Source organism: Genypterus blacodes, unplaced genomic scaffold (genome assembly GCF_046128005.1).
Source record: "Genypterus blacodes isolate CSIRO-AG114 ecotype Tasmania unplaced genomic scaffold, CSIRO-AGI_Gbla_v1 ptg000021l_1, whole genome shotgun sequence".
Lineage (NCBI taxonomy): Eukaryota > Metazoa > Chordata > Actinopteri > Ophidiiformes > Ophidiidae > Genypterus > Genypterus blacodes.
In genome coordinates, this window is record NW_027466834.1 from 2,197,501 (window position 1) to 2,221,425 (window position 23,925).

The 23,925-nt window shown below is 45.3% G+C and overlaps 1 protein-coding gene and 1 long non-coding RNA gene across 3 annotated transcripts in view; one reads left to right on the top strand and one right to left on the bottom strand.

Annotated features, from left to right (window-relative positions):
* Nucleotides 1-23,925, bottom strand: part of LOC142991870 (uncharacterized) — a 271,893-nt gene that overhangs the window by 138,598 nt on the left and 109,370 nt on the right. The gene's annotated exons all lie outside the window — the stretch shown is intronic.
* zcchc14 (zinc finger, CCHC domain containing 14) lies at nucleotides 2,790-23,588 on the top strand. Of its 2 annotated transcripts, none has more exons than XM_076141872.1 (14): nucleotides 2,790-4,077; nucleotides 5,109-5,297; nucleotides 12,716-12,938; nucleotides 16,009-16,079; nucleotides 16,273-16,344; nucleotides 17,336-17,403; nucleotides 17,586-17,752; nucleotides 19,056-19,092; nucleotides 19,202-19,826; nucleotides 20,052-20,140; nucleotides 21,541-21,638; nucleotides 21,733-21,885; nucleotides 21,973-23,229; nucleotides 23,353-23,588. In XM_076141872.1, the coding sequence occupies exons 1-14, from the start codon at nucleotides 3,583-3,585 to the stop codon at nucleotides 23,406-23,408; spliced, it is 3,600 nt and encodes a 1,199-aa protein (XP_075997987.1). In that variant the 5' UTR covers nucleotides 2,790-3,582; the 3' UTR covers nucleotides 23,409-23,588. The 2 variants fall into 2 exon arrangements, with proteins under 2 accessions (XP_075997987.1, XP_075997988.1); XM_076141873.1 differs by having other exon boundaries at nucleotides 21,544-21,638.

The following is a 23,925-nucleotide window of genomic DNA, read 5'->3' on the forward strand; positions in this document are numbered from 1 at the left end:
CTCTCTCGCTCTCTCGCTCTCTCGCTCTCTCGCTCTCTCGCTCTCTCGCTCACTCTCTCTGTCACTCTTCCTCCCACTTCCTCTCCCGCTCCCTCACAGATCAGTCACTGTATGGCTTTGGCACTTGGAGATGTTAAGATAGACCATCCTTGATGAAATTCTGCACCCATTGTGCTGCTATCATTTCTATTTCAGCCACTTTGCTGATTTGCATCATGAAGAGAAACTTGTGTGCCACGTGACAAAGTTGGCTCTAAAGCTAAAAGCACATTGATAAATCCATATTCTGCACATGGCCTCGTTGGCTATCGGCTGCTGTTTTACTGTTGTACAAAATAAAACGACAAATCAGGCATTTCCCTCTTACTGCTTCTCTTACAACTTATGGAAACTATGAAGACAGCAGCAACACCTTTTTTAAGCTATATTGTACTTGCAAGATGTCTGGAAAATATCAATGACCACCTGCCTTGCTTTTGTAGTGCAAGTTGATAATATACAACAATGCATGCATATGTGCTGTTTATCATAGTTGTGTGTGGCCTGAAGCAGGACGCTTCAGAGGCACATGTGACACAATAGGTTTTCTAGGAGCAGTATGTGGGGAGAAAGCTGATTGCCTGCACCCAAAACACCACAATGCACAGCTCTACACAGAGCTGAATGTGCTCCCCCATCCCCACAGACAGCAACAGAACAGTTAAAGTATTGGAAATGAAATCTGTAATAATTGATACGTTGGAGTTGAGTCGTGAGCAGTCGCTTAGATCGAGGTCATCCAACATCACCCCCACTCCTGTTTCTCCTCCACATCCCCAAAATCAGACTAAGTACATCACAGATAATAGTCAGTTTGTCAGCTTTTGTAGTTCGATAAAGAATTTGAATTATTTCTTTGCGTGTGCGCCTGTGTGTGTGTGTGTGTGTGTGTGTGTGTGTGTGTGTGTGTGTGTGTGTGTGTGTGTGTGTGTGTGTGATAAGGAGACGAGAGCAGCTGGAGTTCTTTCACACGGAGCACAATTTTGGTCATTTACAGATAGAACAACCTAAAGGCCTCGAGGTTGGCTGAAAAGTAAATGTGTAGATGCTGAAGTTTTGTAGACACTAACTTGTTTCAATGGCATTTTGAATCCCATATCTCACCATACACAGGCTGAAATATGTATTGAAAGATGGTTCCAATGTGGTTATTCAGATGCCTTTCCACCTACAAACCACTTGGCTTGGTTGCCTTTCACCCCCATCTCGAGGATCTGCTTCTGTGTTTGTGTTTGTTTGTGTGTGTTTACAGTTTTGCTCATCATCCTGGTATGTGGACGTGTATCTACATCCTTCTTCCACATGATGAGATGGGATGATTGAGACTGTGGCCATCTGTAATTACATCCAGGCATCCCCATCCCATAACCAGAGTACACATGCCTGCAAAACAAAGAGGCACATGATTATGTTTGATTTCATTTATGTCCCTTAGTGAAGAAAAGGTTTAAGAAACTGCTGTATGCCATCAGCCTGGTGACAATGCCCTGCACCACCCCCCTTAATCCGCAGCATGCTCAGCATGCCCAGCTCTCTATAGTTTTACTCTACTTTCCTCTCCTCTCCTCTTTCTTTCGTTCTTTCTTTCTTTCTTTCTTTCTTTCTTTCTTTCTTTCTTAATATCTTTCTTTTTCAGGGAGTTGCTCTGTTCTGTTTTGGATTTATGTGGAGAAAATAATGAAAGTGTTTAAAAGAAAAAGACTCTTGACTCTTCTGTTTGTTTAATGTTTCTTGTTTATTTGTATTATCATCCAGTGTGTGTGTGTGTGTGTGTGTGTGTGTGTGTGTGTGTGTGTGTGTGCGTCTGCGTGCGTGCGTGCGTGCGTGCGTGCGTGTGTGTGATGCAGAGGGAGTGGTACAGACCTGGATGAGCGGGAGGGGTATGGTAACTATAGCAACCATAACCGAATTTTGATCCGTCAGCAAATGGGCGAGGCCAGTGTTCAGAGCCCAGATGATAAGATAAGATGCGCAGAGGAAGAGCTGCGTGGACTGAGAAGAGGAGGAGCAGGATATGTCTTAACACATTTTAATCTTTTCGCATTGTATGAACCTCTTACTGTAGATAAGGGTTTGGTCAAGTCATGTGATGCAGGCAAATCCACATCAATCACACTTCAACACGGTCCACTTACGCCATCTTGCGGCCACAGGTATGGACTATAAAATAACGACATTGAAGAATCAACACGTGAACTCATAAAGTCAATGATTCCATATTCCATAAATCACTTATGTATCATAAGTACTTATGTAACAACTTCACATATACAAGTAAAGTAAATATCTTCAACACATCAACACGTAATTTCCCTATATAACAGTATATTTCTTTTCTTTGATTTGTGGTAGTTTAGATAGATAGAAAGCGTCACAACTACTAATCTATTACAGTAGTTTATATTACAATATCTATATAGTGTGACTTAATCAATTCATTGCTTCACATCATTGGATTATTGCGGCAGTTTTTCAGTCTCTCAAAGTAAAAGCGTGTTATTGGTGAGGCGAACGCACTGAATCAACTATAAAGTCACATCAGAGAGTGTAACTGGCGCTTTAAAGCTCCAGTAACTGAGCTGAGATATGTATGAGCGCATGAGGCGGAGATGCGAAATAGCAGGACGGCGGCTATCCACTCAGCCAATCACGGGAGGCGCTTTGATAACAGACGGGAGCTGCAGCCAATCATAGCGGATCTGAGCGGATAGTGGGCGGTCTTTGGTGCAGGAGTTGGGATAATGTTGTACACAGCTGTTTTTTCGATTCCTAGACTCATGGCAGAATACAGGGGGGCGTATAAGTAACATTTTGCACTAAATTAATTTATGGAGAGTGAACCAATTGTCTGCCATTATCATTGCTGATTTCCCGCATCGGCGTTTGATCAGGTAATGTCTCAGAAATGTTTAAATGTTATTCCCAGCAGCAGCAGCAGTTTAGGCCACATTAGTTTTGTTTTCAAACTTAAACCCCAGCGCAGCCAGTCTGTCGGCTTGAGCCTGGTGGCTGTTCGAACTTCACAAGTTCAGGGAAACCATGAGGACTGAGGAGCAACTCTCCACAAAGGGATTATTGCGTGAATAACTTGTGCGGGGCAGGGGAGCGGTCGGAGACTGTGACTGACTGACGGGCTCCTGCAGACGGACCGAGGACCGTTTTGTATTTAGCAGGAGGGACGCCAGGCTGTCGTGCTGCTCGCTGAGCTCAGACCAGCACACTTTGGTTGGAATACCATCGATCGGAAAGGCCCGCTGCTCTGTCGCTCCTCACAAAGGAAACGTTCATGTCTTTTTCTTGGTTGACGTGTGGCTGCAAATATCAAAATACTCAAAAGTTACGAGAAAGTTGACACATTGGCCGTGACTTTATGAGCTCTCCGGAGAAGTGTATGCACACACGCCTGCGCAATTACGCACACGCAACCACGCGACCCCCCCGGTTGTGAAGTTTTACACTCAGTTTAAATCAACTTTGCTTCATCGCAGAGGTGCTGCCCTGCCGGTCCTCGTCCTCTTTGGCCGGCAGCGTTGATGTGTGAGGATGGTGGAGAGCCGGAGCTGGGTTCAGAGGGAGGGGGTGTACAGATGGTTCTCCTCCCTCACCTCAGCCCAGAGAGCTGAGTTCCTGTGCGGCCTGCTGGACCTCTGCGTCCCGATCGAGCTGCGCTTCCTCGGCTCATGCCTGGAGGACTTGGCCCGTAAGGACTACCACTCTCTGCGGGACGCGGAGATCAAAGCCAACAACCCCGCCGACCTGTCGGGCCTCACCAACATCACGGACGAGGTGGTGCGGAGCAAACTGCTGGTCTCACTGGCCCTGCTCGGCTCGGACAATAGGGAGGCGGCGGGGGTCCTGTACCGGACCCTGACGCACATAGACACGGTGATCAATAACTACGGCCTGGCGCTGAATGACGGTCGGATCGAGGAGCAGTTCCTCCTGCTGTTCACCATGGCCTCCAACCACCCGGCCTTCAGCTTCCACCAGAAGCAGGTGCTCAGGCAACAGCTCGGCCAGATCCAGGACATCCTACAGGTGAGAGTGAGGGTCAGTGATCCACATCCGGCCAGCAGATATAGGCTCACCTGGATTAAGGGTTAGGGGGCTGTCAGGTGGGAAAAAAAGATGAGGAAAGTATTAGATTTATGTTGGAATTGAGGATTGAAGTCTATTCCCCATAACACGTGAAAAGAAAATCTTTTAGATTGTTGAACTTACTTTCTCACCAAACTGTTGCGTGATGATTGCACTCTCGTTTATAGAAAGTACATGGAAACAAGTAGAGTAACCCTAATTTCAGGTTATTCAGTAAAATGTCAGTTTGACACACTACTCGACAAGAAATTACAGGTGAGCCACACAATTGAACAAAAGGCTGTTTTACCAAACAGACTCAAACAGAGTCTGAGTCATTGGTGAAGAGAGTAAATCACATGTTTGCAGAGGGAAGATCCCTGCAGTGTTTATGAGGGCTGATAAATGGGATATTGCTTTATTCAGCGATTTAGCAAGAAGGCACATTAATCTCTGTGCAATCCATCATGCATCAGTCACTCATTGCTGAATACATTCCAATCTAACAGGGTTCACGTAGTGTGGCTGTTGGAAAACCCTGCAGCTTCTAATGATTTCAAGCTTTGTCTGATTTAGATCTTAAGATTTGATTTACTATCAGCAGTTACGGCAAGCACAGTTTTGGGCAAACATTACAATGATATATACCAGTGGTTCCCAAACTGGGAGGCGATGACGAAGATTTTTAATTTAATTAACATTTACAGATGACGATAAAATACAATACGGGTCTGTTGATCGGGCCGACCCCCCGCAATAGCTCTGCGCCCCCACTATGGGAACCACTAATATATACAATAACATTAACACTATAGCTTTTTTATCACCACTTTATTTACAGTTGCTAGGACATCATCAGCTGAAGTAAAGCAGGTTGTAAATTGAAAAACAAACATGTTTAATCCGTTTCTCCCCTCCTTACGCCAAGCTCAGGACGTATGAGACTCTTTCTCAAGCTTTCTTCCTCTTATTGAACATCTTGTGTTTTCCAGGTGAGCAGTGGAGGCGGGGAAGCTCAAGCGGGGAGGCCTGGCGGTGAGCGAGCCGCTGTCTTCCATGGCCAGCAGCATCACCACTACCACCATCAGGCCGCGTCCTCCGCTGCCTGCACCCTGACGGAGAGCAGCCTGGCCTACCTGCCCCTGTCTGTCTGCCACACACTTTGCTCCTGCTGGCACAAGGTAGGGGGCTACTCACGTACTTATCACAGGGATGGCCCTGCTGTATGGCCTTGGGGCCTCGAGTGTGTTTGTCATGGCGTGTTATACCCCATTACATCAGCATGGTCTACCTAACAGCTCTGATATGGTGTTGCATCATAATCACCATTGAAGAAAATGTGTGGGCATGTGTAGATGATGCATGATTGACAGTTCCCTCTCTGTCCTGTTAGAATGTTGCATAACGAGGGTGGGTTGACTTCAGATATTCAGATATAAACCGAAACATCCCACTAAAAGAGGGTGGAGCAGGAGCACTGAAAACATTTAAACAGTTAGAAAAGCAAAGTTAATCCCAGGTGGTGAGAGCAGTTACAGGTCAGAACAGGAACAGGACATTTCAACTGGAGCTTGTGACAACGACTACATCACATGTTCCCATAATATAGCAAATGTCAAAGGTGCAGGCCTCACTCATCAGCCTGTGATTTGGACACTTTAATAATTGCAGAAACATGAAATGATAGTGGTCAGTCAGTGTGTTGTTAACATAAGTGGAGCTCTACTAGCACCATGATGAGGGACCCAAATAAGTAAGAGCTCTCCCGTCTCTATAACTGCATAAGTACTCTGGTAGTTGACTTAGACTCATTTCTTGGAGAAGCTCACTGCTCTCCCTGATCATTGCCCTGCATGAGAACAGCTCCAACTGTCACCAAGCCTGCATCAGCTTGCAGCTTAAACAGCCAATCAAAATTAGGCTCAGCTACACACAACAGAGCCCACCAAGGCTTATGGATGATCTACAGACCACACAAATTTCATTTTGGCCTGCAACAAACCCTGTTAAACACAACGCAACACTTGTAAAACATTTTATAGAAGTTTATTTTGCAGCCAGCAAGACCAGGCAAAGTTTGTCATTGAGGAATGAACGGTCCAACGTCCAATTTAACCCAAATCAAAGAGAAATGCACATATCCTCTGACATGGAGGTTCACCATATTTACATATTTATTTATTTTAGGTATAACACGTACATTCATTTACGTAGGTTAAGTTACACACCAATCTCAGAGATAAATGTCAACAATATTCATCTCATCGTAGACTGTCTATGGGTGCAGTTTGGTCCACATCTGGATACTTAATAAATGGATAATAAATAAAGCAGGTTAGTTATCTTATGATTTTAGTTTTTTAGTTTAGGTCAATATATTATTTGCAACTCATTCCAGTGCATTGTGTGAATGTTATTACCCATCTGTTTATTTGTCTGTCAGCAAGCTTACTTAAATCTATGAATGGATTTTTATGACCCCTGGTTGCCGTGTTGAGCATCATCTAGGGAAGAAGCCATGAGAATGTATTAGGATTATCTGGATTCAGGAATTTCTTTTTGCTGTCTGTAATATTGCAACATTTTGGCTAGAAATCAGTGAAGAGGTCTTGACAAAACAATCCGGGCCTGCACACCCTCAGGAGATCCTCCAAGAGGTGTGATCTGATCCATCATGATTATGTCTGTAACACGTGATTGATCGGTACATCGTAGGCGAAGTGCTACAGTCTCATTTCCTAAGACACAATTAACAAAAAAAGAACTTACTCAGAAGATGTGGCTGCTGATAATTATGTTTTTGTTCCTTATTACAAGGTAATATGCAGTGATTACCTCTTCCGACCTGTTCCTTCAGATGAAGATGATGTCATATTAGCAGTAGAGGATTCTCTAGTTAAAAAAGTAACTTGGCTAAAAATTGAGGAAGTCAAGTGAAGTTTATTTGTATAGCCCAATATGACAAAATAGAAATGTCACAAAGGGCTTAACAGACACACAACATCAGGAAAATTCCCGACCCAGCCCAAAGCTCTCATGGAAGACGAGGAAAAACTCCCGAGAAAACCTTAAGGATTAGGAAAAAATGAAGAAACCTGGCTGGGTGTGCAATAGGAACTTCCAGTGGGATTACAGAGGTACAGAGGGCATGCAGGGCAAAACACATAAAATAAATGGAATCTGAAATAGCATGCAGGACAGGGACGAGAGAGAGAGAGAGAGATGACGAGAAAGGTAGAGCACAGTAAAAATATGTATATAGTGAGTCTTTCTCCTCTCCGTGGTTCATGCAGATAGTTGAGGATGTTGCGGGGGGGGAGGCAGCTTAATGGAACAGACGGTGGGAGGTTAGAGGGGAGGAAGATGGGATGCCATGGAAGATGGGATGGGTAGGGGTGCAAAGTGGCAGAGGGAGCCGCAGAGTCCTGGTGGTGGAGCACCACTACATCCCTCTGGGGGGAGAAGGATGGAGAGAGAAAAATCTAGTTAGTGTACTCCATCCTCTTACTGCACGGACACTATCTGGGCCCTGAGTTTACCTGGGTTGGCTAATCACTTTCCTGCAAGTAGGAGGCCGTGCCTCCTGCCCACTTCGCAGTTATTTACTGAAAAAAGGTGCGTTTTCAAGCAGGATTTGAAAACTTCTAGAGAACCTGCTTTTTTAACGGGTTCAGGAAGTGCGTTCCAGAGCAAAGGAGCGCGGTACGAAAATGCTCTATTTCCAAAGGTCCTCTTCTTGACCTTCAGAATGACAAGCAGGCCTGCCTGCTGAGATCTTAAAGAACGTGCGGCAACGTAATTGGAAATAAGGTTAGAAAGATACACAGGAGCTAGGCCATGTAGTATCTTATAAGAAAGAAGTAAAACCTTAACATCGGCCCTGGCACTGACAGGATGCCAGCGTAGCGACGCTAGAACTGGTCGACAGGTTTTTGTTCGTATTCTTGCTGCAGTATTTTGAACAAGCTGCAGTTTCTTAAGGGCGTTCAAACCAGAGGAGAGAACATTATAGTAATCCAGTCTGGAGGTGACAAATGCATAAATTAGCGTTTCAGAACCTGCTTTGCTAGGAAACGGTTCTGGCTATATTACGGCTATGGAAATAAGCAAACTTTGTAACGTTATTAATATGGCTGCTGAAAGTTAGGTCCTCGTCTGATGTTACACCCAGGTTTTTTGCCATTGCGTTGCATTGGGTTGCTGTTATTGTTATTGTTATTGTTATTGTTATTGTTATCGTTATTGTTATTGTCAATTTTTGTATAATAGCTAACGCGTGCAGAACAAAGGGCTCGTTCATAATCTAAAAGGCAAGTCGAAAAACTTGCTTGCCTTTGTCACAGATCAGTCCCTCGATACGGAGCCAGAACTAGATTGAGCGTGTGACCACCTTTGTGGGTTGACTCTTGGATGTATTGGGAGAAGCCCACTGAGCCAATGAGGCGGGTGAAGGCTTTACAAAATGAATCGTTTCGATTCTCAAAGGGAATATTAAAGTCTCCCAGAACTATGATATTGTCGACATGAGTGACCGTGTCTGTAAGAAAAGTGGAGAATTCATCTGAGAACTTAGTATGAGGGCAGGGAGAGCGGTAGATGACCACCAAACAGACAGAGGGTTGATTTGGCTTAGAAGGTGCTGGTTAAGAATTAAAAACTCAAACGACGAAAAGAGTTAGCGCATCTCCTGTTGGCAAGGTTGAGAGACTGGTTACAAATAAAGCCTACACCACCACCACCCTTTTTGGGGTGCGTCAAGCATGAGCATGGGTGAAACAGTGGGGAGAAGCCCCGTTTAATGGCATATGGTCACATGCCCCCCGTGTGCCGCACTGAACACTACACAATCAATTTTACAGCGGGGCTCATACGGAGAGGTAGGGCGAGGAAGCACAGACTCAATGGTGTGAGTTAAACTATTGGGGGAGTCTCCAACCTCAGCAGACAAGTACCTAACAGGTTCTCTGAGAGCCTGTGACCTGGCAGGCTCTAAAGTAGTGAGTCACTTTAGTGCAAGGTTGAAAGTAGATGAGCTCCGGAAGCATCTCTCTTCAGCAAGCCAGGTTTGCCCCAGAAGGAGGCCCAGTTGTCAACATTAACTTCTTCTTCTCATAAAGTTCTGCTCCTTACAGAACTTTGCAGCCACCGGTTTAGAGAAAACAACCTACTCAACCTCTCATCGTTACCCTTTGCGGGCAAGGGGCCAGAGACAATAACTTGATGCTGACACACCTTTCTAGCTGACACACCCTAGCCAAACTTGATTCTGGGACCTCAGATTCCCTCATCCTAGTATCATTGGTGCCGACATGGATCACTACATTATCAAAGTTAGTAACACTGTGGGAGCTATGTGTATGCAAGTGTGTTTTAGCAACTGTGATAACTATAGTTGGATCTTTCCATGATAGGCTCAGAACTTTTCAATCAACCACTGTGCACATTCCCCTTCACAAGCTTTGAGATCTGTGTGTGTGTGTGTGTGTGTGTGTGTGTGTGTGTGTGTGTGTGTTTATGTATTGAAGTGATACCCGCCACCCAAGCTCAATGGCAATCTAGCTGTAAGTATTCAGAAATCCCATTTTCCTCAGCTATTTACCACCATCAACCTTTTTGGTCATAGGGTTTATCCACTTCAATCAGCGAGTGGTTTGTCAAAACTAATACTACAGAATATTGTGCAATAACAAAATGTCCAAATGTGAGCCAGACTGTTGTGTTTATGTTTTGCCACCATGTGAGCTCCCTCTGCTCCCTCTGCAAAAGCTGGAGGTTGTAGGGGATTTCCCAGTGCAGGAAAGCTGGCCAAGTCACCCGAATGTATGTAGCAACGTAGCATCGGCTAACACAAAGCAACAGAGGACGAGTAAGACACGCAGCAGGACTGATAGAGGAAGAGGGAGGGAGATAAAAAGAGCTGAGGAGAAAGAAGTCTGTTTTGTCTTCCCGTTCCTCTTCCATGCTGTCTCTCTCACACACACACTCCTAGCTTCACACGACAGCAGGCAGGCACAGTGTTCAAACATGTGTGAGCAGTGAAGGGAAAGTACCCAGCTCAGAGAGGAGCGTTTGTATTTAGTGTTTTGTTGCCCTTGGCTCCTGCTTAGTGCAGGTCAGCACATTTCTCTATGCTGAAATCAACCCTCTGTGGTGTGTGTGTGGGTGTGTATGTGGCTGTGTGTGTGTGTGTGTGTGTGTGTCTGTGTGTGTGGCTCCAGTGAATCCCCAGGAAGTTATAAATGCTCTCTCTCTCTCTCTCTCTCTCTCTCTCTCTCTCTCTCTCTCTCTCTCTCTCTCTCTCTCTCTCTCCTTCCCTGCTCCTGAGGTAACTACAGGGTTTCAGTGTAAACCAGAGCAGTTGCATATATTATCTGAAGTGGAGGAGCTTTTAGTCACACTTATTATCGCCTGAAATGTTTGCCTTCACTGTTTTATATATCTTCTGCTGTAGCAGAAGAATGAAAAAGGCGACACCTAAACGTAACACATTGCCTAAGAATGAATTAACTCTGGTTGGGAAAGTCCTTCAAGTTCTTCCTAGGAAAGGACGCTGTCCACTTTCACGTGATTACTAACGCATCCATGTGGATGTGATTTTATGAATCATCGTATTTTGAAAGGAATGAATTCAAATTTGTTTTCAAACAAAGGAGCAAGACAGTGTAAGTGTCAGACAATTTAGTACTTTGTACTAAATTTACTAAAACTGTACTAAAATGTAGTACTTTGTACTAAATTGTACTGAAGTACAGTATCAGAGTAAATGTAATTATTTACTACCTCCTCCTCCGTCATGTATGAAGACTTGGCGCTGCACTGGCCGGTGAAGACTCTTCTTCTGTCTTCAGCTTTTAAGTGAATCAGATGATTTTAACACAAAACAGCTGCAGGTTGAGTCACTCCAGAAGAAAAACACTTTTTCAGTGAAGGAACAACCAAAGTGCAGTTTCATAGAAAAATACGAGTATAAAAGAACGGCCTCATCTGCAGGCTTGTGCAGATGCGTATAATCACCCTATTACATTACAACTTAATATATAGTAGTAACTGGTGCTGTAACTGTAGTCGCTCCTCTCCCTACTCTACAGTCTACACACAGAGGAGGAGCCCACAGGTTGGCCCAGTAACATGAGGATGTGGCAGTAGCATGTTCCTAATTGGAATCAGATCTACTTTGTTTGTTTGTGTGTGTGTGTGTGTGTGTGTGTGTGTGTGTGTGTGTGTGTGTGAGAGAGAGAGAGAGAGAGGGAGGAGAGAGAGAGAGAGAGAGAGAGAGAGAGAGAGAGAGAGAGAGAGAGAGAGAGAGAGAGAGAGAGAGAGAGCGAGCATGTGTGTATACAACGCTTGTGCACACTGTGACTCAAAGGTTGGAGAAACTTTTGGTTAACCCTCAGAACTCTTTATCAACTGTCCAAACCATAGACAAGGCATCAAAAATCTCATTAATCGATCACAGAGCAAGTATGAAGGATTCAAACTAAGCTGATGCTTTACTTTTTAATGTTCCAAAATCAGTGTTTATTTTCCTGAATTTTGTCTTGTTTCGTGGACTTCATGGGGTTAATGGGTTTTTGGATACACAGACGCTGACTGGGACAAACTGAAGCGTTTCTGTGTCGAGTTCTGTGTTCATGCTTGCACTTTTCCTCTCACCTCCATTGGGACCTGGACTGGAAACTGTAAATTGCCTGTAGGTGTGAATGAGTTTGTCTGTGTCCTCAGTCCTGTAAGCCTGAACCTGGTCTCTTCCTGGGAGACGCTCCAGCCCCCGTGACCCTGAAGAGGATCAGATATTAAAAGAACAGGACATTATCAAAACCATTTTAACAATCAAACAATCAAACAATAAACCTTTTGGATTTTGGCCCCTCAAATTTGTGAAGATGAGTCACAGTCAGTTTGTCCATATGTAGAATTCAGGAAGCTCTGTTAGCTTTCAGAGTGCAGATGCTCATAGCAGTTTCAAAGAGATTCTTCATATGGAAACATTTAAACGCGACAAGCAATTACTTTATTTTTCCACATATTTCTGTATTTTTAAATATCAAGACTGAGATGGCACAATGTCATTCAAACAATCTAAAGTCTGCCACTGTACAAGAAGAGGCACCCAGACTTTACACAGGTAACATATAGACAGAGTGCGGAATGACATTATCTCTGAGGGGGACGGAGCCTAACACTGACAGAAGGAAGGCCAACAATTCCCAATTCCTGGACAAGATTGATAGATCTTGTCACTGATGTTGTTTTAAACTCAACTTGACATGATTTACCCCCCAACAATTACCTGAACTGTGAACTGTGATTGTGTGTGTGTGTGTGTGTGTGTGTGTGTGTGTGTGTGTGTGTGTGTGTGTGTGTGTGTGTGTGTGTGTGTGTGTGTGTGTGTGTGTGTGTGTGTGTCTTCAAATTGCACAATCCTAAGGTCAATGAAACCCGACGATTGATCGATTCTATCTGGGCTGTATGTTGAGCCATGCCAACTTGTCTCCATGTTTGCTCCCACATACAGTGTGTGCAAACAGGAGCGCCTGTATCTGTTGTGTGTAATTATCCTTAACCTTTGACCTGTGGCGTTTTCTAACTGATCTTTCAGAGCCAGGCCAGGGAGGGCGGCGCCGGGTCAGGGCTGAGCTCAGGGGTCACGGCGGCAAGAGGAGAGCAAGCAGTCGGCCAAGAGCTCGCCCCTCGTCACCCAGACATCCCTCCTCCTCCTCCTCCTCCTCCTCCTCCTCCACCTCCTCCCCCTCCTTCTCCCTCAGGGCAAGGCCAGGATGCAACAGCGACAACTAAGAACCATCAGGGGAAAGCAGGAAAGGGTGAGTTATTTGAGAAAGCAAATGCAGCCATAACAGAAGTCCTTATTTACCAATAATATCTCGAAAACGATATTTCTGTCAGATCATCTGTGTGTGTGTGTGTGTGTGTGTGTGTGTGTGTGTGTGTGTGTGTGTGTGTGTGTGTGTGTGTGTGTGTGTGTGTGTGATACTATACGTCCACTTAAACCCAGCGGAACAAGGTGCTGGCACCTTTAAACACTAAAACGAAGCTTGAAGAATTCACCCCAGGCCCGTCTGTGTTTTGTGTGTGTGTGTGTGTGTGTGTGTGTGTGTGTACGCTGCTGCATTGAATGTAACTTAAGGATGCATATGGTTTCAGGTTCAGGGTGATTCAACAGGCCAGCAACTTTATATAGTCATCATACTACAATACGCATAATCCTCATTTTTCTCATATAAACACACACATTCAGTTTGGGGATAAATGCAGATGTGTTTCAAAGCTGTCAGAGTTCAGATAATAGAGATACTTGTGTTTCAAACATAACAGCAGGGTGAATCCATCCGGAATATACTTTTTTTCCGTCAGCTTGCGTGCAGCGCAGCGTGCAGGTTGATGCACAGATCTCCTGTCAGGAAATACACTGTGTTTATAAATTAACGTAGACAACCAGGAATTGTGGAGATTGTGGCAACAGTCCCAGAATGCATAACACACAGTAAAACTTTCAGGGTAAGAAAGCTACAGACAGAATTTTCAGTAAAATTGCGAAAAGTGTCATTCCTGTGGGCAGTCAGTGTTATTTAAAGATCTATACCTGTGTCCTTAAAGGGGCCAGTCTGCCTGCCCGGTATTGTCTTGGCCTCTGTGCCCTTGTCTGTAACACAATACTTAACTATTTCACTACCTCATGGTCATACGGCATAGCTGTCAGCAGCATGAAGCACACACATGCACACACCCACACCCACACCCACAAACATAAAGTTGGCCTCAGCGTGTAGAATGCGTAAAACACAGTTTCTCATAGACACACATTTAAGCTTTCATATTGTTCACCCGTGTGTGTTTGTGTGTTTATAGCAATGCCTGCTTGTGTGCTGCTTTGAATTTGTGTCGTGTGGATAAAGACACACTTATCATTATATTATCACTGCACACAACACACAGGAGATAACAGTGAATCTGTGACACTATCTTATGGAAACACACTTATTTAACTTAAGCAAGGGTGTGTGCTTGCAAACGTGCTTGTGTGTGTGTAGTAGCCTTCCACAGCTGTTCCCCAGTGTGCAAGATAAGGTGCTGAGGGATGTGTGTGCATCACAGATCTTTTCAGTCCCCCTCTCTCTCTCTCCCTTAATCCTGCATTTACTCCTTTATGTCTCCTCCTTCGCTCATGTTTTCTCCTCCCGTTTCTTGTCCTTGCACGCCTGATGTACTTGTGAATAGAGTCTAATCTACACACACACACATACACACATGCACAAACACATCTCTATTTATCGTTTCCACCACTTAAACTCACTCCCACCCTCAGTGTACTGGCGTGGGCTTAATGACAGTGGAGTTGTCCTAACCTGTCTTTGGCTGCATCCAGACAGAGAAATATGCACATATGCAAGCAAACACACATGCATGCATGCACATGCTGAAACCAGGACAAGTGATCGTGTTTCAAATGATAATGTATAAGTACACCGAGTTCAAGCTCAATAATCATAATATTGGAAATATAAAAATATGGCTCAGATGTCATTTCACAAGTGTCGAACCACGAGAGGTAAACTTTGGAGCTGGATGATTACCCAGAGGCCTTCAGGCGCATCACTCTGAGTAACTTTAGACTGTGTGTTCACAGCAATGCAGACAGCTGGAGGACAGAATGCAGGTGGGATAGGTGTCAACAGAGAATCAGAGCAGGTTAAAGACCACATGAAATGGTTGAGTTACATGCACATATAGGACAGCGCTGCTGTCCAGATGGGAAATCAGAGTGAATATTTGCCTCATCTGATAGCCAGCCATTGGTCAAAGCAAGCAGTCAGGCAGCAGTTGGATTTCTAGTCTATTTGAACAGAGTTAACAGAAACAGCTGTTGCACTTCTGAGCGGCATGAATATTTGCTTATCTTTGCTTTGTGTGTGGAGATGCTGGTAACAAGTAGTATGGAACATTTTTCATCCGTGTTTTGAGAAACAATCAAGCAAAATATGTGGGGAAATAATAATAATAATAATATAATAATAATAATAAAAAGCAAAATAGACTGAAGACCAGCATGATGGCTTCTTTAATTCCTTTAAAAGCAAAGTTGTCTGTACAACTGAACAGTGGCAGCATAGATTTGAAAGCCTTTATAATTCATGTGACAATGATTAAAAAAAGATTTACTCATAGATGAGCAGATCTGTACTGCGGCTCACCTAAAGACCTGCTGTCCAATTATCCAGCCTGTGTGTTCAAAGAGGGGTCAAAGCTTCAGTATGTAACTTTCCAAAATTTCCAAAAAAGTTTTTTTTTTTTAAATGAATTTGCTCAAATCCTTATGATATCCTGATGTGAATCCGTACACTGAGTGAGCTGAGTGAGTGAACAACAAGCCATACATCTTTCTTTCGTTTTTAACATCATGTTAACACCATAATCAGGTGAAATCTACATTAATCAACTCTGAGTACTCACATTCCATGAATGTAAATCATTTTAATCAAGGATGGAAACAATCCAGGCATTCAGCCAGGATTCATGAGGGGTAACCTGCCATACTTCCCTTCATAAATCAATACAGCAACTACTCATGTACAGGATATTCATTCATGTGTACCTGTTACTCTGCATGTTTGCCTTAATAACACTACAGACAAAAGTACATGTACATGGAACAATATTGTATATCGTAGCTATCCATTACACTGTACACAGATAATGTCGAATAAATAGATAACGTCGCAGATTGTTTATAAAGTATGACACAGAAGGCTTGAACACAATAATGAACAAATCCCTGAACAAACAGAATTGCTTCAAATACACACACGTTCTAGCGCAAGTAGTGTTGTCTGTGAAGTGATTAATCATCTGCCTGACAAGCCTTCTTTCCTGCAGTGGTGATTGAGAGGGTCGTGCTGAGAGGAACTACACTCAAAGCTGAAGACAACAGTGACTATATGTTTCAGGTGATTTCCATTAAAACACACACACACACACACACACACACACACACACGCGCACAAATATATACGCTATAGTGTGTCTACCAATCATCCATTCACCCCCCTTATTTACCCTTAATGTTACGATTTCTTTGCACCTGTTCCACTCTTCCTCTTCATCAACGTCAACATCCCTTTAAAAATGTGTCTTTTCCAGGTCAGCTGGTCAGACGGCTTTGTGTCTTCTGTTGTCCGCACACAGCAGGAAGTGATGGAGCTGCTGTCTCAGGTCAGGGCCGCCGCTGACATACCATAGCAGTCACAGTGCTCTTAGTCTGTAGTTACATTCACAGCATGTTTCAAAGGGCTCACGATCAGATCTGATTCCTCCTTGGTCCATGGATGAATATAATGTAAAATAAATAAATAACTTTCTTGCATGGGCTGTCACAGTCTACATTTCAGTTGCAGGGCCCCATTTACAGATAGTCACAAATCTCCATTCAAAACAACTTTCTTAAAAAGAGGCAGATTGTTTCCCATAAGGTCCAGCTGTTCGGATCACATTCACACCTGCCAGCTGTGACTGGGATCTGAACACAATGTGATTCAGATCGTTACATGTCTGGCAGGTCAGATTACATTCCATGCATTCACATCTTGAATTAACGTGGGTTCTTCCTTGTTTCGATGCAGATCACAGTTTAATGTGAAGTGTAAGCAGAGCAAATGTCAGCAGGGCTATTTATATTACAGATTTTTGATAAGGGCGATAATGAAGGGAATTACAAGCCTATATGAGTATGAATCAATGACTTTGAATTTTGATAAATTCTTAATCTCATTGGCAGCTTTAACAAACCTCAAATAACAGATTGCTCGTAGGTTGTTGGTTTTCTGGCGACGTTAATCCACTAGAAAGACATTTTACTCCTACTTCATCATTTAAATTGCAAAATGTAAAACATTATACTTTATACGTTAGTGTGTTTATTGTAAATATTAAAAGATACAGATATTCAGATGAAGAACATTATTCAGTTTGGGTGAAAACTGAAGGTTGTTTGCATTATCTAGGTTCCCTGTTGTTACATCAAATCTGTTCCTTTTCAAAATCTGTGAAAATGTTTCTGTGGAAATCAGAGCAACATAATGAGCTTTAAGTACAGTCCAAAATTCTTGTTTACAGTCAGGTTATAGTGGAAGATACATTTGGGTATCATCAGCATAACCATGAATGGGAAGTGGTCGTCTTAATGTAATGTTCACTTGTCTCTTAGCTATCACAGATGTTTCCTGATGAAGGACTGGAAAGGTTCCTCCCTCAGTCCCTGGAGCTGGATGCCAGGTGTGTGTCCATCTGATTATGAGACATACATGCTGTGTCTCACTCAGAAGAATAATAGATCATTATGAAATTGTGTAGTTTCTATTATACATACAGTACATAGTATATTGCATTTAGATGGTGGTTCCCTTTGGTCTTATCTGTCCCGATCCCGACCTGTCCCTCTCTGTCTATCTGAACAGGTGTCTCTCGTCTTTGCCCAGCCATGTCCTCCAGAGCCAAAGTCTCCAACTGTTCTTCACCTCCATCAGGCCTCGCTCACCCAACTGTCTTCCTTCTCTCCCTTCACTGCCCTCCCCCCCTCTCATGGCTCCTGTCGCTCCAGCATGCCCACTGCCCTCCAGCTCCAGTAAGCTGTTATTCCCTTTTCAGACTGGATGTTGAATTTTGTTCATATTTCCTGAATACTACAGAAAGGAGTGCTACTTTTTGCCAGTTTTATGTCAATTTTGTGTTATTTATTAAAGGCAAACTGCAGAGAAATAGGAGAGAAACACAGAATAAGCAACAGTTTTGGACTCCTGATCATGTTGAGAGTTTCTAAAGGAGCAGCAGGGGTTTTAACACAGACATTTCCTATTCTTAGATGCAAGGAAAGGAGGCTGCTAAAAAAACAGGCAAGGAGGACAAGATGAAAGATTCCTCCTCTGGGTTTTGGGGCTTGGAGGTGATACAGAGAAAGAGAAGAAAAAGATGGTGGAAAGGACGAGGCCTTCAGTGTGGGTCTTGGGTAGTGCGGGGGGGGGGGGGGGGGGGGGGGGGGGGGTCTAGGTGAGGAGGGTGAGACTGTAGGTACAAGTTTCATTTGGGCTTTGGAGGTCTACGGGTGAATGGAAGGGGGGTTATTTTGGTCTGCTGTGGGAATTCAGAGTGCCATGTTTGTCTTGGGAAGCTTAGAGTGAGGTGACCTCATGTTGATGATTGTGTGTGCGTGCGCGTGCATGCTTGAGTGTGTGTGTGTGACTTCATCCAGGAGAGTATTTATAGCTGCCAATGCAGTGAGTGTATCCATGTGTGCCCGAATGTTTTTCAATGGTGTGTGTGTGTGTGTGTGTGTGTGTGTGTGTGTGTGTGTGTGTGTGTGTGTGTGTGTGTGTGTGTGTGTGCGTGCGCGCGTGTGCGTGTGTGTGAGAGAGAGAGAGAGAAGCCAGACTAATATCACTGTTTCTGTGCTCTAATGTGCTGCCACAAACACCCAGACCTCTGCCCTCCAGAGGGATTTATCACAGCCAATTTCTTCATAAGTCAGAACACAAGGCTGCAGTGGGACATTTATTACTTCACAGGCCATTTCATGTGTGCATAAATTCTTTTTATGGATTGATTCAAACACATACAGAAGATACAATATCCAGTAACTGCAGGCCCAGTGAAAGGATAGGATAGGACTCAGTAAAGAAAGGTTGTGGGTTGAATTCCTCTCTTCTTGACACGTGGTCGTCTTCAGTAGTGAGCTCTAGTACTGAATGTGCTGGAGAGCATTTGTTACTGGCTGATCCCTGATGTCTCTGAGTAGCAACACTTTACTGACAATATACTGTATTGTAAACATTGTAGCTGTGAAATTATGATATTGGTGATGCAGTTTATTTGAAAAATAGTAATTGAGATGAAGATTTTGAATTTGTTTTTGTTTTTATTCTCTTATACAGATATTGGATGTGTGTTGCAGTACAGAGGAGCCAGCAGGTCGGTTTTCTCTCTCTCTCTCTCTCTCTCTCTCTCTCTCTCTCTCTCTCTCTCTCTCTCTCTCACACACACAAACCCAGTCTCTGACGTGCTCCCTCTCCTCTCTCAGGGCAGTCTACAGAGTAGCAAGTGTCCAGCCTGTTGTGAGCGTCCAGAGCTCCGTCCTGACTCCCTCCCCTCCTCACCTCTCCTCCCTCCCGGCTCCTTTCCCTCCACCTCTACCTCCGTCCGGTCCTCCTCCTCCTCCTCCTCCTCTTCCTCCCCCTCCTCCTCCTCCTCCTCCCCCTCCTCCTCAGCACTCTCCCCAGCTGTCCTCTCTTCCACCTGCTCTAGCAGCCCCTTCCGCCCAGGGATCCTCCCTGTCTGCTGGAGGTGACGCTCCGTCCCAGCAGCACCCTCAGAACCAGCCCAGTTCTCTGCTGTCCCGGTCGTACTCCCAGACCCAGCAGCATTTACAGCACCACCTCCAGCCGCAAACCAGTTGTCAGCCCAATACAAAGCCCCCGTCTCTGTCGCAGCCCCAGCACCTATCCCATTCCCAGTCAACCTCCCACTCACATTCCCAGGCACATTCCCAGTCCCTCTCGTACGCCCAGTCTTATTCCCAATCCCACACCCTGCCACCATCCCCGACCCTGGCCAACAGCCATGAGCAAAACGGCATCCTGGACTGGCTCCGTAGGCTTCGGCTCCATAAGTATTACCCCGTCTTCAAACAGCTCACCATGGAGGAGGTGAGTGCCAGGTTTCATTTCCTGTAGAATGTCAGAACAGGAAATAACAGGACAGGAAGAGTCAATGTCTCAATTAGTCAATAATTTCACAATAAAGGCATATTTACACTATTAAGCCTGTATGTCTTTGTTGTCTTATATATGTTTATCTTTATTTCTATTTATTTGCTATAAAAACAACTGTCAGTTATCAATTATCAACCTCTTTCTACATATTATTCACAGTTTTTAGCACTAACAGAGGAGGACCTGAACAAATACGACTTGACCCAAGGAGCCAAGAAGAAACTCAAGACACAACTAGAGCTACAAAAGTGAGTAGAGCTCTTTGTTCATACCACTCATCCAGTTTTTGTCAAAGTTTGTGTGTGAAACTTTGTACACACTGTAAACAAATTGCGTGATGTATCATCATTTTCTGGCTAATCGTGGACACGATGAAAAAAACATCTTAGTGTAATGATGCTGTGCCCTGGTAAGGGACGACCAACATCCCAAACCCATCTGAGTCTCATTAAACTCAAATAAAGAATTGAAATCGCACGAGGCTGTACATGATAATTACATTTCGGCAACATGGGCCCAAACAAGGAGGGGCTGCTTGTGTATGCCTCCGCTAATGCTCTTGCTGGCAATCGTTCTTTGACCTTTTAAGGACCTGACTTCAATCTAGAACACACTTGACATTGTTGGGTCCATGTGGGACAGTTGACAGACTGGGTCAGGACTTGTCTCTGAACGACTTGGACTTAATGTGTGTCAGTGATGGATATGAGCTGGGGTTTAGTCCCTAATCAGAATAGTTTGTCTGGGAAATCAGAGCTCATGTTGTGTAATCTAGAGAGTTAATCCATCCATAATCTTATGTGATACTTCTTATAATTTACAACAGCAGCGTCTCACCTAGAAAAAACCCCAGAAAGAACAATAGCAGGGAGCATAATGAGCTGGTTATGATGTCATTAGAGCATATGCAGTGATTAGAACACTGGTCCTCCCGTTGCCATTTCAGCAGCAGTTAGACTAAGAAGTAACATTTGAGGGTTCTGTAGGTCTGGGGCACATGGAGGTTTACTGAGGCGTTGCCATATTAACCATTAACAGACAAACTGATCAGCACGGCTGATTCCATGAGTGAATGCAGAACAGTAATGGTCCATACAGCATCAATGGTTAACCAGCTATAGCTGAGCTGGAGGAGATAAGATGTACTTTTAAGGAGATAAGTGACAGAGACTCATGCAAAAACATACCTGCACCATAACACACCATCATGCTCGGACTCTTAAATACACGCACGCACGCACGCACGCACGCACGCACGCACGCACGCACGCACGCACGCACGCACGCACGCACGCACGCACGCACGCACGCACGCACGCACGCACGCACGCACGCACGCACGCACGCACGCACGCACGCACGCACACCTGCATTCCTGACATGTGAACCTCCTTATTATCTCTTCATCGGGTTTCCATTCCTAGTATCAACACACTGCCATTAGCCTGGTGACAGTGTGAGTGTGTGTATGTATGCACATGCTTAAACAAGACACAGAAATGGAAAGTTCCTTCAGTGGTTATCCATGTGAGCGGCAGGCAGATGTGTGTGTGTGAAGCAGCAGCTGGAACTTTAACAAAGCTGTAGAGTAGACAATGTCTCCCTCTGGTGTTAAGACGGTAACAGCAGCGTGTGTGTGTGTGTCCAGCAGGGAGATAAAGATGGAGAAGCGGTCCTGTAGCGGCATTGCAAGAGTAACACCCTCCAGTCACATGGGCCCCTTGACACACTCTACATCTGCTGCAGGTACTGTAGCTCACACACTCTTGTTGATTCTGATGCTGACTGTGGGTTGGTTAGACGTAAGAAAGCAATAAGTGTGCATGTAAATGTTGTGCAGGAGAGCTGCGAGTGGAGGTGGATGCTGTGCAGCATCTTCACTCCGTCCCCAGAGACAGCAGCTCGTCCTCCGGCTACTCCAGCTCCTCCTGCTCCCCCAGGACACCTCTCAACCGTGACTCCGCCTTCGACAGGGCCAGAGACATTCACAGGCGTAAGTCTTCATAAGGGACAGTGAGCATGAAAGAGACAAACGTAGGAGTGTGTAAGTGAGGGTGTTTCTTTCTGCATTCTGTCTCAGGTGTGTCCGGTCCAGATACAGCAGGAGTGGGATCGGAGAAGGACAGATCTTGTGTGGTTCTCCTGAACTCCGGCTGTCAGACGGGATCAAGTCGCCCCACTGCCCAGGTCCTCCCTGTCCAGACCGATCCAGCTCCTCCTCTTCCATCCTCCTGCTCCTCCCACCTCCCATTCAGCCTCCTGCCGTCCTCCCATCACCCCCAGGCCAGCTACCCTCAGACACTGCTATCTCCGGTCTCCAACCTGACGCGCATCTTGACCTCGCCACGCAAGCCCAGGCCTCCTCCGCTTTGCACAGAGGACAGACCCAAGCCGCTGGGCTCGGGCCTGCCTGCAGCTGGAGGGTGCTTTGGGATCCGTATGGGGATGGGCGTCAGGGTGGAGAACGTGTTCTCTGGGATGAAGAGTGTGGATGGCTCCTGCCAGCTGCAGGACTCTGGGGTCTGCCGTGGCCTTGCAGTAGGCGCTGGGGGTCTCATGGTAGAGACCAGTTCTGCTTTGACCTCTACCTCCAACAGCCTCCACCATGTGTCCCACCCCCCTCTCCACTTCCACCTCTCCTCCTCTTCATCGCCCTCTCCATCTGGATACTACTCCTATCCACCTACCCCGTCTTCCTCCTCCCCCTCCTTCTCTTCTTTCTCCTCTTCCTGTCCAACCACAAAATCGGGTTCCCATTCTGTGAACTCTAGTAGTGGAGGAAGCTTTGTTTCCATGGAAACTGCAAACAGTGTTCCCGTGGCTGCAGTGCCGGGGAACACATATTGTCCGCCCCAACCTACCTCCAGTCCCTCCTCCTCGTCAGCCTCTTCTCTGGATTGCCCAGCTGTCAATCAGAATGCGGGTCAGACATCTTCCATGTGCGTTTGCAGCTCCTGTGGTTGCCGGGGGAACTGCGGTGCCTATGGGGCGTTGCCTGGATATGCAGCAGCTGGCTACCTGCAGCCATTCACAGCCGGGCCCTCCCTGTTCACCCTGGGCCCTCTGCTCCACCTCAGCCCCTTGATCGCTTCGTCCACTGGTGGAGGAAACGGACCGGCGCAGTTTTCGTACCCGATGATGGCGCCTCCGCCCCTCTACCACCACGGCCCCGCGTCACACGACCAGCCGCAGAGCTTCGGCTTCTACCACCCGCACGGCTTGTTGGGAAACGGAGGCCAGAAACGGGCAATGGGTAATCTGTCCTGTTATAACTGTGGAGGCAACGGGCACCGAGCAGAGGACTGCAAGCAGCCACCCATGGACTCAGCACAGCAAGGTCAAATGACACATGTGAAACTGTTTAGTGAAAACAACACAATTATATTAAACTCCCACTGTCACAAAAATGATCTAAATAATCTTCAGCACCATCAAGTTGTCTCTCTTTTCTGTTTCACAGGGACATTTCGGCTGAAGTACACGCCTCACTCTGACAGTAAGGACTCGGGGGACTGACCAGGACAAACACCGGTGGGATTTGAACTGTCAGACTCCTGATCAAGTACTTTAAAGGAAAGACTACTGGCCTTTTGGAGCAAACACAGCACCATCAGTTTGTGAGGGACTCTAGCCAGGTCTATGTTTGTCAATTCCTTTAGGGCAGTGGTTCCCAAACTTTTTCTGCAGCCCCCCCCCCCCACACACACACACTTCTGGCCAGAGAAGCACTTTTCTCCTCAGTGATGTTTTTTGCTCCACCCATGTTCCGGCAAGAAGGTGGGCAGAAGAACAGGGAAAGACTACGTCACCTACAGGCTGGAGATGGGTCCAATCCTACAAACACTCAAAAATGTTGAGGATCAGTTCTGGTTCCGGTTCATCCGTAGGTTTATGCAGCTTGAGTCACAGTAAACAGATGGAGAAGTCTTTCATTTATTAGGGAGTGATTTGGAGGGAGATATTGGCAGCAAAATGAGCTTTGCACTAGTCATATAAACATAAATATCTCCACCTTCCCTCTGATATATGGACA

What these genes read in the sequence shown, in the direction of transcription:
- zcchc14 (XM_076141872.1), top strand. Translation starts at nt 3,583, where the DNA reads ATGGTGGAGAGCCGGAGCTGGGTTCAGAGGGAGGGGGTGTACAGATGG. An exon ending in TCAGGGGAAAGCAGGAAAGG is followed by an intron (nt 12,939 to 16,008) that starts GTGAGTTATTTG and finishes TCTTTCCTGCAG; the next exon opens with TGGTGATTGAGAGGGTCGTG. An exon ending in AACAGCTCACCATGGAGGAG is followed by an intron (nt 19,827 to 20,051) that starts GTGAGTGCCAGG and finishes TATTATTCACAG; the next exon opens with TTTTTAGCACTAACAGAGGA.